The 15,762-nt window shown below is 49.4% G+C and overlaps 1 protein-coding gene and 1 non-coding gene across 3 annotated transcripts in view; both read right to left on the reverse strand.

The window, feature by feature from the left end:
- Mtor (mechanistic target of rapamycin kinase) overlaps positions 1-13,313 on the reverse strand; it is a 103,353-nt gene extending 90,040 nt beyond the window's left edge. For both annotated transcript variants that reach the window (XM_013120005.3, XM_005079329.4), the window contains exons 1-8: positions 13,186-13,313; positions 9,417-9,592; positions 8,713-8,821; positions 7,492-7,724; positions 6,641-6,841; positions 5,341-5,475; positions 309-584; positions 117-225 (exon numbers count right to left, since the gene is read on the reverse strand). In XM_013120005.3, coding sequence (XP_012975459.1) covers positions 117-225; positions 309-584; positions 5,341-5,475; positions 6,641-6,841; positions 7,492-7,724; positions 8,713-8,821; positions 9,417-9,578 — 1,225 coding nt within the window. In that variant the 5' untranslated portion in view covers positions 9,579-9,592; positions 13,186-13,313. The remainder of the gene's footprint in view (positions 1-116; positions 226-308; positions 585-5,340; positions 5,476-6,640; positions 6,842-7,491; positions 7,725-8,712; positions 8,822-9,416; positions 9,593-13,185) is intronic.
- LOC121135822 lies at positions 2,798-2,904 on the reverse strand. Its single transcript, XR_005872944.1, has one exon. It is a non-coding gene; the product is annotated as a U6 spliceosomal RNA (small nuclear RNA).
- Positions 13,314-15,762: the final 2,449 nt, after the last annotated feature.

Consider the following 15,762-nt stretch of genomic DNA (forward strand, 5'->3'; position numbering starts at 1 on the left):
CGACCAGAGACTAGCCCCCGTGTGAGCGCTGCTTCCAGGGAGGCAGACCTGACTGGCTCTCCGGGACCACAGCTTCCGTCCCTGAAAGAGAGAGTGTCTTCGGGAGACAGCCTCACCTGTGAAGGCGGAAGGTCGGAATGCGGCCAAGCGGGGCAACAGATTAAGGATTGTCATTTGGATCAGTGAGTTCTTGCTGCTCCTGCATTTCAACACCCACTGGCACACCTGGGAGAGGAAGGACACAGGGTTGGCAGAGGAGAGGAAGGCGTGGGGATTGGGGAAGGAGGAGGAGACCTTTTTCAATTTACCTGGTCAAATTTCTCTTCCATCAAGTCCCTGCAGCAGCGGCTTTCCACCAGGGTGGACTTGGCAGGGCTGGGGGAAGCCCCGAAGGCCATGAGGCCTTGGTGAGAGCTGTACCCCAGCAGCCCCACCAAGGCGTTCGACTGCTGGGGCTGCACAGCCTGAAAACTGCTGAAGGGGGTGATGTGCCGCGGCTTTGTCCCGAAGCCCATCAGGTCTTTGCAGTACTTGTCATGCACCAGCTGCTGCTGGGTGATTTCCTCCATCTCTTCTCTCAGACGCTGGACACATGTACGGAAAGAAAGACAGTAGTCACCTTTGCTTAAGAGGAGCTTGTGCCCTGGGCACAGTGAGTCTGCAGAGCAAGCCACTTGTCCAACCCTGAGGAGCAAATCCCTGCAATGTGGAGGGGCCACTCTTCACCTGGACTACCATTTCCCTAGAGCCTTGCAGGGGACCTGATCCTGTTCTAATGTTAGGCAAAAGAAAGAAACTGAACAAGAAAGAAACCTCCAGCCCCGAGTTCCTACTTCCAAGTATCCCTGCCATGTTCAGGAAGGCTGAACTGCAAACAGTGGATAGCCCAATGCTGGCACCCTGCCAAGAACATTCTGATCTCTTTCCCTGAAACTGAGTAGAAACCCAGACAAATCATTTTCTCAGAATCATGAGCCAGGGTGGCATGGAATAAGGTGCCTAGCAGAGCTGGCCTGTCCGCTGTTGAAGGGATGCATCTCAACTCGCCCGCCAACAGTCTCCAGCTTTTCGTGACACACATACTTTCATTCTTCAGGAAGGCACCCTACTCTGACTATCGGAGGTGCTGAAGGACTACTGAGTCCTCATCTCTTGAGACTTTGCAGCATTTGATACATACACTGTGATCTCCTACATGAAGACTTTGAGCATTTGATACATACACTGTGATCTCCTGCATGAAGACTGCAACATTTGATACATACACTGTGATCTCCTGCATGAAGACTTTGAACATTTGATACATACACTGTGATCTCCTGCATGAAGACTGTAACATTTGATACATACACTGTGATCTCCTGCATGAAGACTTTGAGCATTTGATACATACACTGTGATCTCCTGCATGAAGACTTTGAGCATTTGATACATACACTGTGATCTCCTGCATGAAGACTTTGCAGCATTTGATACACACACTGTGATCTCCTGCATGAAGACTGTAACATTTGATACATACACTGTGATCTCCTGCATGAAGACTTTGCAGCATTTGATACATACACTGTGATCTCCTGCATGAAGACTTTGAGCATTTGATACATACACTGTGATCTCCTGCATGAAGACTTTGAGCATTTGATACATACACTGTGATCTCCTGCATGAAGACTTTGCAGCATTTGATACACACACTGTGATCTCCTGCATGAAGACTGTAACATTTGATACATACACTGTGATCTCCTGCATGAAGACTGTAACATTTGATACATACACTGTGATCTCCTGCATGAAGACTTTGCAGCATTTGATACATACACTGTGATCTCCTGCATGAAGACTTTGAGCATTTGATACATACACTGTGATCTCCTGCATGAAGACTTTGCAGCATTTGATACATACACTGTGATCTCCTGCATGAAGACTGTAACATTTGATACATACACTGTGATCTCCTGCATGAAGACTGTAACATTTGATACATACACTGTGATCTCCTGCATGAAGACTGCAACATTTGATACATACACTGTGATCTCCTACATGAGACCATCCTTGCTACTTCCACTGAGCCCTACACTCTCTGGCCTGTTTTCCTCCTTCCCAGCTGCTCCTGTCTCCCCCAGTCCCTTCTCATTTCTCAACTTCAGGTTCACAAACCCCATCTCTTTTCAGCTACACCACATCATACATAGTTCTTGCCTAGTCCATGACTTAAGTTAGCAGTGAGCCCCACATTCATTTCTCTTAACTAGATTTCTTCCCAGAACTACTCAATAGGTCACACAGATGCCCAACATATTCCTCGCATTTAACATGCTCAAGACCACCCCCTTTTTCACCATCCTGTTTCCCTATCTCAGCAGAAAGCAACTCCACGCTCCCAGGTACAAAGCTTGACCTCTCTTCTTTCCAATCTATCCCAAATCCCAAACCCAGAACCCAGCCACTTCTTACAGATCCATAACCCTGTGGAGAGCTGCAAGAATCCCTGCCAATTCGGCCAGGTCTCCCCCTTTTTTATTTTGTTTTACATGTTCCCCTCTTTAAATACCTTTATTACACCGTGTTTATGTGGGAGGTGAGAGGATAACTTGTGGGAGCTGGTCCTCTCCATCTCCATCTCGGTCCTGAGGACCCGAACCCAGGCTTTCAGCTTTGACAGCAGGTGCTCGTACCTGCTGAGTGAGCCGTGCTGACAGCTCTTTGCTTGTTCTCTCTCTCTCTCTCTCTCTCTCTCTCTCTCTCTCTCTCTCTCTCTCTCTCTCTCTCTCTCTCTCTCTCTCTCTCTCTCTCCCTCCACTTCAGGAATTTGCGTGTTATCCTTGCTCAGGGAACATGCTAATCCTCTCTACATCATTCCGGTTTTGGAGCATGTGCTAGGGGAGTGAGCACTGCAGTTCACGTAACTGAACTGGTGGCTTCAGCCCTCCGCTCTCTGACAAACCCTTCTCAACAGAGGCTCACATGAGTCAAAAGTCACTCCTAGTGGTTAAGGAGATTGATGGCTCAGTCAGCAAAGTGCTTACTGCACAAGCAGGACTGGACTCAGATGCCCAGCACCCACATAGCAACTGGGTGTGGCTACATGCACTGCACTCCTAGTGCTGGGGAGGCCAAGACAGGAGTCCTAGAGATCACTGGGCAGCTCGTCTTGCTGAATCATTGAGCTCCAGGTTCAGTGAGAGACCTTGCCCCTGATAGATGGATGGATGGATGGATGGACGGACAGACGGACGGATGGACAGACAGACAGGATGCAGAGTGATAAAGACAGGTATCTACACTCTTGTGCACCACACATGTGCATGCCCACATGCACACAGGTGCACACACAAATAAATACATCAAAATAAGGGGTTTGTTTTGTTTAAGTTACTCATTTTTTTTGAAAATCTACCAATAGCCTACTGCTGCACACAAGGCCCACTTAATGGCTTCCTGCCAGCTGGGCCCAGGTGTTCCCAGAGCTTCTCCCGCTCATCTGCTCAGGCACAGGGATTCTTGTGCTCTCATGCTCCTGAGCCTGGGCCTCCACACAGGTCCATCAGCTGCCTGGAATGGCTTTCTGCTTACCTCCTTCACAACTGTCTCCAAACCTATCCGGGCTTTCTCCACCCCATAGCACACAACACCACACAGCTCATCAAAATGTGTTTTATCTACATGGGTAGTGTCTGTCTCCCTGGATCTAGATCTTAGGGATCACTGCTGCTGGTACACGCTAGGTTCTCCACTAATCCAGTGAGTGAGAGAACACAGACTGAATATAGCCTTTTTTTTTTTTTTTTTTTTTTGGTTTTTACGAGACAGGGTTTCTCTGTATTGTTTTGGCTGAATATAACCTTTACGTTATAGGAGGTTCCTTACAACTTACAGTTGTGAGAGCCTTTCCACTTAGCACTGACACCTTTATGGGTCAGGTGACATCTCTTGTTTCACTAGGAGGAAACAAAGGTCCCAGAGCTGTCTGGGCTACAGCAGGACTCGGGAAAAGAAATTTCAGAGTGCTATCATTTGCACCATGTCCATCAGGTATCAGGGGCTGTGCTGAGCACTTGTGTATTTAGAAACCCTCAGCTGGGCATGGTAGTGCTCACACACCTCTAGTCCCAGCACTTGGGAGGCAGAGGCAGATCTCTGTGAGTTCGAGGCCAGCCTGGTCTACAGAGTCAGTTCCAGGACAGTCAGGCTACAACAGAGAAACCAGGTCTTGAAAAACCAAAACCAGAAACTGTTCAAGTTTAGCACAATAGGGAACGGGGCTGTGCAAACAAAGGGAGGAATATGAGGCTTGTCTGAATCACACAGTATCAGAAGTAGAAGCAAACATCTCCTACTCCGTGTGCAGCCCTATACAACACAGAGCTCTCACCAACCAGCCCCTATCAGTGAAGTCAGGGAACCTGGGTGAAGTCCCACAAAGCAGGCCCTCCCAGGGAGAGCAGAGATGCACAGGCGGGGATTTACCCCACCATACCCTGAATCCCAACGCCTCGGTACCTGTGTCACTGCATCTAATTGAAGTCACTCAGACTATTCCAGGAGCCTCCTGTGGCAACCACCAGTAGGTGACCTCAACTACAGGAGCCCAACTGATCAACAGGCCCTGGTGCTGCTCGGAGTTCCATTGTCAAGCCTGTCCCCCTGCTATGGCCAACAACAGAAGGCAAGGATGCTGTGTCTTGCCTGCTCCTAGGTGACAAAGGCCTCCCTCTGATGACCCACTTTGGCATAAGAACCCCGCGATGGCCTCACAAAGACAAAGAGACATCTGATGTGTCTTCTCTATTGTTCATTCAGGCCAACGTGGACTCAGCCCTCCCTGTTTTCTCGCGTAGGCTGTAAACCCTTCCACCTTAACTGACTTAATGACTCCTCTCTGACCTCATTCCCACCTCTCCACACACACGATCCACAAGAAGCAGAGGTGTCTGAGATTCATCGCACCCCGTGATCCCCAGGGGCACACCACTGACGTCTGCGCCTGCGATTAGAATAAAGCTGATGGCCACCAACAGTGAGCCTATGAACTGGCCCTGCTCCCTCTCTGACGCCACCCCCTCCTCCTTTGGTCACAGTGTGCTAACTGTCCTTCCCATGCCTCATCCACATCTTGTGGCTCTCACTCAAGTGGCGCCACCTCAGGACAGATCCTGCGCCTCCACTTACCCTTCTAACCCCCACCCACGATCTTACTGCCTGCTTCATAGTTTTCTCTGGACTTCCTGCCACCTGAAATGGCCTCATCTGCTGCCCGAGAGGACACACCGGCCTTCCTTGCCTGCCGATGGACACAGGTGCCTGGGCTCCCCGGATGTGCTGTCTCACCTCTCCCTCCATGCTGCTGATTCGGACTAGCTCGTTGAGGATCAGCAACGCCCCGTGGATGCGGTCATCTCGATTCATGCCCTTCTCTTTGGCCAGGGTCTCATCAAACCCTTTCTCTGCCTCTTCAAATGTGTGCTAAACAGAGAGAATGCTGTTATTACTCAGTGTTCAAGGTAGGCCACACGGGCGCACCCCTCTACCCAGAGGCTCAGCAGCAAGGATGACTTACAGGCTCTTTTGTTAAATTTAGCTCCAATGCTCACAACATGCCTTTGAGGCAAATGCTACTGTCACCTCCGATAGCTACATAAAACAGGCCCAAAATAATTAAGTGACTAGTCCAATGTCACACAGCAAAAGGAAGGGAGACCAGGTCTCTCATTTTCATATTTAAGACTCCTGTGACAGCAGCTATCCACACAAGGCGCAGGACACTGGAGCTAGCCCTTTGCAAATTAGTAACAACTGCATTCACTGACTCACAGACCCAGTTCTCTTCATTGTAACAACTGCTGATAAAAGCAGCAAATACCAGCTATTACTTTGGGGTTTTTGTTTTTTTTTTTTGGTTTTTAGGAGACAGGGTTTCTCTGTATTGTTTTGGAGGCTATCGGTCCAGCCCGGCCTCGAACTTACTTTGGTTTGGTTTTTTGTTTTGAAACTGTTTCAACACATTGTCCAGATCTGCCTTGAAGTCTTTTTTTGTTTGTTTAAGGACTTAATCTTGACTGTTATATTTTGATGAAATGAGGATACGGGCACTGCTGGCAAATTGCAACTATCAATCATTTGCTTTTGCATTTGAGACAGAGTCTTACCATGTGTGCCTGGATAGCCTTGAACTCAAAGAGAGCTGACTGATTCCCAAGTGCTGGGATTAAAGGTGTGGTGTAAGCCACCACACTTGGCAGTGTTTATCTAACATGCAGGAAGCTCTGTGTTCAATACCCAGCATGGCATAAAGAGGGAATGGTGGTTGGTGCCTGTAATCCTAGCACTAAGGAGGCAGAGGCAGAAGGATCTCAAGTTTATGGTCAGGCCCCAATTCTTATCTTGCCTCAGCTTCCCAAGTGCTGGGATTACAGAGGTGTGCTGCCACAGCCCACATAGCAATGCATTAAATAATGGTGTGGCTACCAATGTATCTTTACTAAGAAAATGCAATCAAGTAACTGATTCACAGTGAACAGGAAAAAACTGTCCAGGCCCAGACAAACGTGACTACGCCTGCTCTGTGGCCAGCCATGGTTCTCCAAGCGACAGTGCTTTGCTAGTGGCTAGTATGGAGTCGTCTCCTCACCCTGTACCACTGTGGTTTCTGCATCTCCTTCGGCTCCCGCTGGGTGGTGAGAATCAGACAGGCACGGAGGGCAGCCACAGCTCCCTCTCGTATGGCCTGCTTGGGGTCCCACACAGCCACAAAAATGTTGTCAAAGAAGGGCTGCACTTGCTGGAAGAAGAAGGTGGGGACGCTGATGGCCAGCTCACGGAGAACAAGGACCTGGGAGAGAAGGACAAACAGAGCTCTTATTCCTACCAGGACTTTCGTTCTCTCAGAATACCCCGTCATCCTAGAGTGTCTCCTGCAAGGGAGAGCAAAGCCTCACCCTCCTAGCTGGCAAAGTCTGGTGCCGGAAGAAGCAGAGGAAGACCGCCCAAGCGCCTCAGTGCTCACCACCTGGCTGTTAAGGAATACAGAATGCCAGCACCATCTGAACACACACCCTGGACAGGCAGCTTTAACGTTTGACGCCTTAACGCTAAAACCAACAGCTTAGAGCCATGCCTGCGATCCAGTACAGCCAATGAATACTGACGGGATGAAAACACGTTTGGTATTCAATTTTGTTGCTATTTTCATTTCAGAGAAGACGGTGTCTTTAGTGAGGCTGCCACACTACAGAGTTGTGAATGACAAAGCCATTAACCAGGGTCCATGTTTGTGCTACTCCCTGAACCAACTGGAAAGCAGCTGGGGATGCTTCCTACCCCACCGCACCCACTGCCAGATGTTTTCTCAAACAGACCGGCTCTGCCACCTCCTACCCTGGAATCCTTTTCCCAGGACAAGCTTCAGAAAGAAGCAGAGCAGAAAACAGGGCCCCTCCTGCTCCCCTGGCCCTGGCCGGGCTCAATCCTATGGGCACTCACAGCTGCATGTCTCCGACCCTCGTTGCGGTCAGCACCCAGCCATTCCAAAGCTCGTTTCACTTCAAACTCCACATACTCGGCGGTGAAAGTATCTCCCGCCATAGCAAGGCGGCCAATGGCCTTGGATGCCATTTCCATGACAACTGGATCGCTTGAGGGGAGGAGGTTCCGAAGGTAGTTGGCAAATCTGCCAATTCTGGTGGAATTCCCGCCTTCCACTCCTATGAGGCTGGCTAGAAAAGAAAGCAAAGGTGACCGTGTGGTGTGTTCTGGGGTGTATGTGGCCTGGAGCTGGCAAATGAGCCCTTACTCCCCCTCAATACATTTCTACATATAAGAAGCTGGTCTGTCTTTCTTTCTTTCTTTCTTTCTTTCTTTCTTTCTTTCTTTCTTTCTTTTTTTCGAGACAGGGTTTCTCTGTATTGTTTTGGAGGCTGTTCTGGAACTTGCTTTGTAGATCAGGCTGGCCTCGAACTCATAGAGATCCGCCTGCCTCTGCCTCCTGAGTGCTGGGATTAAAGGTGTGCACCACCAACGCCCGGCTAAGAAGGTGGTTTTTCATTTGAACCAGTAGACTGGATTTTTGTGCCAAAACAGGATACATAAATGAAAACAATCTTGGGGGCTGGAGAGATGGCTCAGTGGTTAAGCGCACTGACTATTCTTCCAGAAGTCCTGAGTTCAATTTCCGGCAACCACATGGTAGCCCACAACCACCTTGAATGAGATCTGGTACCCTCTGCTGACCTGCAGGCAGAAGGCTGTGTACACAATAATTATTTTAAAAAAATCAACACAATCTCATTTTAACATATCTATGTATCTCTTTTCCAGGAGAGAAAGCTCTGACAAGTCACAGGATTTGTGGCCAGCCCTCAGGCAAATAGCACCCACTTCTACCTTTGAGTTTGCAGGCCCCACTGTGACAAATCCTGCTCCACCGTGAAGCCAGACCGCTAAGGGCAATCTGGGGCAGAAGAACGAAAACCTGGCTTCTAATCTCAAGCCCGGCAAAGCAGGTCTGAGGCTTGGTGATGGCATCTAACGGTGTATCTTGCCCGAGACCCAGGGCTTCTGCTAGCATAAACACGTGTCTACCGGCTCCTTCAAATGCCTTTAAAACACTAGACCTTTCGCAAGCACACACAGGGGAACAGTGAACACAGAGGCGACCTGTCCTGCATCCGTAACAGTTGCTGCTACCAGAATCTCTGTCCTTACCGATGGCCAAGATGCCACCTTTCCTCTCATTGGCATCTGAGCTGGAAACCAGTTCGAAAATGTGATGGTTCAGCTGGTCATAGAAGCGAGTGGACTCCTCTTGACTCATCTGCAAGGGGAGATGTGCACAGAACAGTTTCTTGTCACCTTCCCACTGGTGACAACAGCGGTGACAATGGCAACTTGAGATTAGGACGGGAGGGTGGCAGGGACCAAAGACAAACCTATTGCCCATTTCCATAGCTTTAAAGCAAAGAGCAACTGATCACATGACCCCTCTGTTTATTTAGCAACTGCTTACTGATTCTCTGTGGCACAGAACAGCTTGTCTTAAAATCATCCTAATACCAGTGGGACAAGGGTGGACAGGTCAGTGTCTCTGACCTCAACTGTGGTCTCTGTTTAGAAAGTTCCAGACCATCAACTCTCTAAACCCATCCCAATCAATCACTGACAGATACAAAAGAATCAAAGGGTTAGCGATAGGGGAAAAAAATCATAAAAAATAAGCTAAGCAGCTTAACTGTGAACAAAAGCAACATCACGGAACCGTGCAGTCACTACGCAGGCGCCTGTACACTCCCCAAACATGAAAGCTGGTGTCGTCTCAAACACCCACCGAGCCGAAGCAGCAACCTAAACCAGCGACAGCGCATCGGCCCCAATACTCAGCAAAGACTGGCCCTCAAGCACACAAGACCAACCTCTCGAAGCTCCATGGTGACATAGTGCTGCAGCTCCTTGGCTGCTTTGGCTCTGGTCTCCTCATTCCGGCTCTTCAGTCCACTGGCGAACTGCTGGAGAACGCTCACATTGCTGGATGTGGCCGAACTGGCGGTGGCCACGGCAGGACCTGTCCCGAGCATCTTGTCCTAAGGTTCTTTGGAAAAGAATATATTTCAATATTCTTTTCTTTTTCCTTTTTTTTTAAATTTAAGTTAGAAACAAGTTTGTTTCACATGTCAATCCCAGCTTCCTCTTCTTCCCCTCCTTCCCATCCCTCCCCACCAGGCCCCCCAGTCCCCTACCCAATCTCCACTCCAATCCCCAGGTAGGGCGAGCCCCTCCTGGTAGATCTCCAGAGTCTGTCATGTCATCCAGGGTAGGGTCTAGGCCCTCCTTCAAGAGTCTAGGCTGAGAGAGCATCCCTCATTGTGGGATGGGCACTCAAAGTCTATTTGTTTGCCAGGGATAAATACTACCCAAGGCCCCATAGATTACCTAGGCCTCCTCACTGACACCTACATTCAGGGGTCAATATTCTTTTCTTTTTTCTCTCTCTCTCTTTTTTTTTTTTTTTTTTTTTTGGTTTTTACGAGACAGGGTTTCTCTGTATTGTTTTGGAGGCTGTCGGTCCAGCCTGGCCTCGAACTCACAGAGATCCGCCTGCCTCTGCCTCCCGAGTGCTGGGATTAAAGGCGTGCGCCACCAATGCCCGGCAGTCACTCTTATATTCTTAGTATGACTTTGAACTCACTACATGGCTGACGGCCTAGAACTGCTATGAGTCCACCGCTAGCTGCTGGGACTTAAGAGTATGCGCCACGGCCGGTCGTTGGTGGTGCACACCTTTAATCCCAGCACTCGGGAGGCAGAGCCAGGCGGATCTCTGTGAGTTCAAGGCCAGCCTGGTCTACAGAGTGAGTTCCGGGACAGCCTCCAAAGCCACAGAGAAACCCTGTCTCGAAAAATCAAAAAAAAAAAAAAAAGTATGCACCACATCCACTTTATGCAGTGCTGGAACTCCAACCCAGGGCTCTGGCTTGCTGGGCAAGCATTCCATCACCCGAGCCTCGGCCCCGCCCCCCACGTCTCAGTGCTCTACAAACTATGTACTTGTGGCCTGAGTCCCTAGTACAGGTTTCCCACTCCAGTCAGGTGCAGGACTGTAGAGGGACAGACTGTAGACTGCAGAGAAAACTGCTGCAAAGCTATCAGGCACCTTAAGAAAGACACTCAGCCGGGCGCTGATGGCGCATGCCTTTAATCCCAGCGCTGGTGGGGGATGGGGAGAGAGGAAGGAAAGGAAGGCAGATGGGAACAGGAAGGACTCCAACTTTCTTTTTCCCTTTCCCACTGTCCCCTGAGTATGAGCCCAGCTACACTAGAGACTGCGTGCCTGTCGGGCGTTGGTGGGCACGCCTTTAATCCCGGCACTCGGGAGGCAGAGGCAGGCGGATCTCTGAGTTTGAGGCCAGCCTGGTCTACAGAGTGAGTTCCAGCACAGCCTCCAAAACAATACAGAGAAACCCTGTCTCGAAAAACAAAAACAAAAAGACACTCAGACTCCTCAACTCCACGGCACTGCCATAGGAGGATCACATGCCTAACTTGTGGGTTGAGGTGAAAACTAACATGCTTTAAGTGTTTCCGGAAGTGCAGCACACAGCTCTTCCTCACTGTTAGAACTACTGTGGACATGGCCCAGGGTCAGGTACCAGAAGCAGGCAGGCAGGGAGGGACCAAGACTAAGATGTCGCCCTTCCTCAGAGCACCATTTGCTGAAGCAGAGCGATGACTGTCCTTCAGCAGCCCTGCACAGCGGAAATGTAATTTTCTTTATTGCTTTATTTTTATTTACCAAGGTCTGTCTGAGTATATGCTGCAAATGTGCAGATGCCTGACAAGGCCTGAGAAGGACATCAGAGCCCCTGGAGCTGGACTGGAGTCACAGGCAGTTAGCTGCGAGCTGCCTGACAAGGGCACTGGGAACCCAACTGGGGTCCGCTGGGTGAGCAACAAGTGCTCTCAAGTCCTGGGACACTGCCAGCAGCCTTATAAGTAATTTTAAAAGTGTTAGTGGTCAAACTAAAAGAGAAACAGGTGGAACCGCTAGAGTGTACTCAACCCAATAATCCAAAAAAAACCATCATTTGATGTTTTAGTGGTATATAAACTTCCCCATTCTTTTCTGAAACCATCTTCCAAAGTTTAGTGTTTTAACTATCTCAGTCTGAATCCATCATACCTCAAGTGCTCCACAGCTGCTTGTGACTACGGGCTGTTGTAAGGTGTGGTACGGCTGTACACAGGACTTGTGAAGCTAACCCTTCTCATGGCTTCTGAACATGCGACTCTCTCAGCTGCTGACAGAATATGCTGGGGGTGAGGGAGCTAGGAGGATGCCTCGGTGAATAAAGGTGTCCTCTGTCAAGACGGACAGCTGAGTCTGACCCTACATCCCACATGGTACAAGTCAACTGACTCCCTCACGTGCACCACTGCGTGCACGCCACCCCAATAAATAAGTACACGTAAGTTTAAAAAGGAAAAACCAATGGGGCAGGGGAACCCGTAAATTGTATACTGAACATATACACATATACAGGCTTCTTTCTTTCTTTCTTTCTTTTTGGTTTTTCGAGACAGGGTTTCTCTGTATTGCTTTGGAGGCTGTCATGGAACTCTCTCCGTAGACCGGGCTGGCCTCGAACTCACAGAGATTCACCTGCCCCTTCCTCCCGAGTACTGGGATTAAAGGCGTGTGCCCCCAGGCTCAGCCTTTACTTTCTTTTTTAAAAAAAGAAAAAAATTTTTTGAGTCAGGGTTTCTCTGTATAACTCTGTAGACCAGGTTGGCCTCAAACTCTGTACAGAGATCCACCTGCCTCTGCCTCCTGCGTTTGTGAGACACAGTCTAATTACTCGTGGAACCCTGGGTTCAAATCCCCAGCACCGCATAACCAAGATAGGTCACACACCTTTAAGGGGTGGAGGCAGGAGGGTCGGAAGTTCAAGGTCATGCTCTAGGAGACAGGTAACAAACTAAGGAACCAAAGGTTTTGGGAAAACTTTCAAATACTACAAATACAGAGCCGAGAAAAAAAAAAGATACTAAAAAAGGAACCTGACCCCTTTTAGGGAGGAAGAAACCACTACTGAGTGTGACTGTGTGTGTGTGTGTGTACACAAGCGGGGCAGCAGGCAGACACGGAATTTCTAGTCTCTTCAAAGTAACCAGAGCGTGACTTTGGGGGTCTACCTACGAGCCAGCTGCCCCAAGTATTCAAAGTAACTACTTGGAGTCACGTATCCCAGAGGTTTTGGTCATGCCTTAGAGGGGGTTCAAGTTGAAAGGCGGAAGGTGGGGACGGGAGAGGCAGAGACTGCGAGAGCTCGGAGGGCGGAACCCAGCGCGCAGGTCTCCGCGGTGCGGCGCAGAGGGGCTGACCCTGGCGTGCGAGGCTGGAGCGCCCGGGGGCAGGCTCCACCGTCTGGAGGCGGTTCTGGGAGTGGGGGGTGACTGAGACCGGGCAAGAGACCTAAGGGCGCCACGGCAGCCCCGGAGCAGACGCGCCAACCTGGGGGTCTCCCCGAGGGCGCGGTGCGGGCCGCCCCGCGGGCGGGTCTGGTGTGGAGACGCTGCACGGTCCAGACGGGCAGCTTCTCGGGCCTCCCCAAGCACGACCCACACTGGCCGTGAGTCTGAACCTCCCGCCGGCCGCAAGTGCTCGGCCCCAGGCCCCAGACTCACCGCGCGGCTTCGGACAGCGCCTCAGCTGCGGCCGCCTGAGCCGGTATCGCCGCTTCAAGCCCCCAGCCCCACCACCCGCCTTCCCCCTCGGTCCTCTGGGCCCGGGAGAGGAGGGCGGGCTCGAGAGCCTGACAACCAATCAGATGGCGGGGAACAAAGACGGGCAGGAACATTCACCAATAATCCTGCAAAAGTGTAGCTTCGGGACCGGCTTCTGGCGGGGCGGGGATTGTTCAAATAGACAAAACCCGCGGCCAGTGGCAGGCGAAAGGAGCTTAGGAATATTCCGGAGAACCAATCAGTTGTGAGTTGATTTCGTTCACTTCCACGCACACATCCTGTACGTCGCTACTACGATTCCCCTCCGTAGGAGTTGTGACGGAGTGGAGCCCCCTGTCCAGGGACTGCGCGCACCTGTCGGAAGAGCTGGGCAGAGGTTGGGAACCGCGCCCGAGGAGATGCAGAGAAGGGTGGCTGACGCCCTCGAATCACTGCAGACGACATACTGTCCTGCGAACCCGTTTACTGTGGGACTCGTGCTTTCTCCTTTGTAAAATTCAATGGGCACTTGAAAGTTCTCGTTTTATTCTCATTACCCCCAGGTTGCCTTACTTGTCAGGTCATTCTCGAGAGACGATTACCAAGAAGCTACTTTAAATATTTTAAGGCAAAATCCTTTGAAACAAAATCTTCCAAACAGTCAATAGCCGGAGCTGTAGATGTAGGTCAGTCAGTTGAGTGCTTGCCCAACGTGCGTGAAAGTTGTGAATTCAATCCCCAGCACCGCATGCAGGACAGGCCTGTAACCTCAACACTTGGGAGGTGGAGGTTGGAGGATCAGGTACTCAAGGTCGGGGCTAGAGAGAAGCCTCAGCGGTTAAGAGCATTGGCTGCGCTTCCAGATAACTCGCGCTCAGATGATGACGCACAACTCTTTCTAACTCCAGTTCCAGGGGAACTTTTCCCTGTGCTGGTGCGTAGTTGTGCATGCAGGCAATATATATATATATATATATATATATATATAAGTCTTCAGGGGCTAGAGAGATGACTTGGAGGTTAAGAGCACTGACTGTTCTTCCAGGAGTCCAGAGTTCAATTCGCAGCACCCACATGACGATATAACGGGATCCGATGCCCTCTTCAGGTGTGCAGGCTGGCAAAGCACCCATATACATTAAATAAAAATAAATAATAAATAATTCTTTAAAAAATCTCAGGTGATGCCGGGCGTTGGTGGCGCACGCCTTTAATCCCAGCACTCGGGAGGCAGAGGCAGGCGGATCTCTGTGAGTTCGAGACCAGCCTGGACTACCAAGCGAGTTCCAGGACAGCCTCCAAAGCCACAGAGAAACACTGTCTCGAAAAACCAAAAAAAAAAAAAAAAAATCTCAGGTGAAATTTATGCACATCTTTTTTGTGCAACCTTGTTTTGTTTTTTTTTCTAGACAGGGTTTCTCTGCGTAATAGTTCTTGCTGTTCTGGAACTCGACTTGTAGACCAGGCTGGTCTTGAACTCACTGAGATCCGCCTGCCTCTGCCTCCCGAGTGCTGGGATTAAAGGTGTGCGCCACCACCGTCCAGCATAATCTTTATTTTTTTATATCAATGTTGTGATAAACATTGAAAATTTCTAAATAGCTTGAATTAGGAATTTGAATAAATTATTAAATACATTAATAACAGCATTAACATGTGAAGCTATTAATAATGATAATGCAGATGAATATTTCCTAATAAGGTAAAGGTTCCTAATTAGGTTTTTAAATTTTATGTTTTTAAATAAAAAAACAAACAAATATACAAACTACAGGTTATACTACAATAGTACCCTTTCTAAAACATTGATACATATCTTAGGTGTCAACTGGAGAAATGTCACTGGGCTTGGTGGCCCATGCCTGGACAAATTAATCTTAACTCGTTAAACAATAAAAGACTCTTTGCTTTTGCATCGGAATGGGTCTCTTGGTGATTTTGGGGTTCAGAATTTGGGCACAACAAACCCTGTCTACACATATGTGTGTTTGACTTTTCTCCAATTTAACATATATATCAATGTTTTTTCATTTAAAAGCATTTTTTACTAATTGGGAGCCTTCACCTTATTTGCAAATGTTTATGCACCTGTAGTCCTGGCACTTGTACAGCTGAAGGGCGGGGGGGGTCTTGAGTTCCAGGATACAGTTGATGCTGTGTCAAAAAGTAAGAGAGGAGCCGGGCGGTGGTGGTGGTACACAACTTTAATCCCAGCACTCAGGAGACAGAGACAGGCGGATCTCTGTGAGCTCAAGGTCAGCCTGGTCTACTAAGCAGGGCCATCAAGATGGCCCAGGATGAAGGCACTTGCCACCAAATCTGAAGACCTGAGTTCAAACCCCAGAACTCACATGGTGGATGGAGAGACCCTAACCCTGCAAGCTGTCCTCAGCTAGCACAGGTGCACCGCCTCCACAAATAAACATTTGGAAGAGAAAAATAACATTAGTTTAAAATATAAAACTTGAAATAAGGAGTGGAGAGATGGCTCATTGGTACTGGCTGTTCTTTCAGAGTACTCGGTTCAGATCCCATATC

This window comes from Mesocricetus auratus, unplaced genomic scaffold, assembly GCF_017639785.1.
Source record: "Mesocricetus auratus isolate SY011 unplaced genomic scaffold, BCM_Maur_2.0 Super-Scaffold_100042, whole genome shotgun sequence".
In the NCBI taxonomy this organism is placed as follows: Eukaryota; Metazoa; Chordata; class Mammalia; order Rodentia; family Cricetidae; genus Mesocricetus; species Mesocricetus auratus.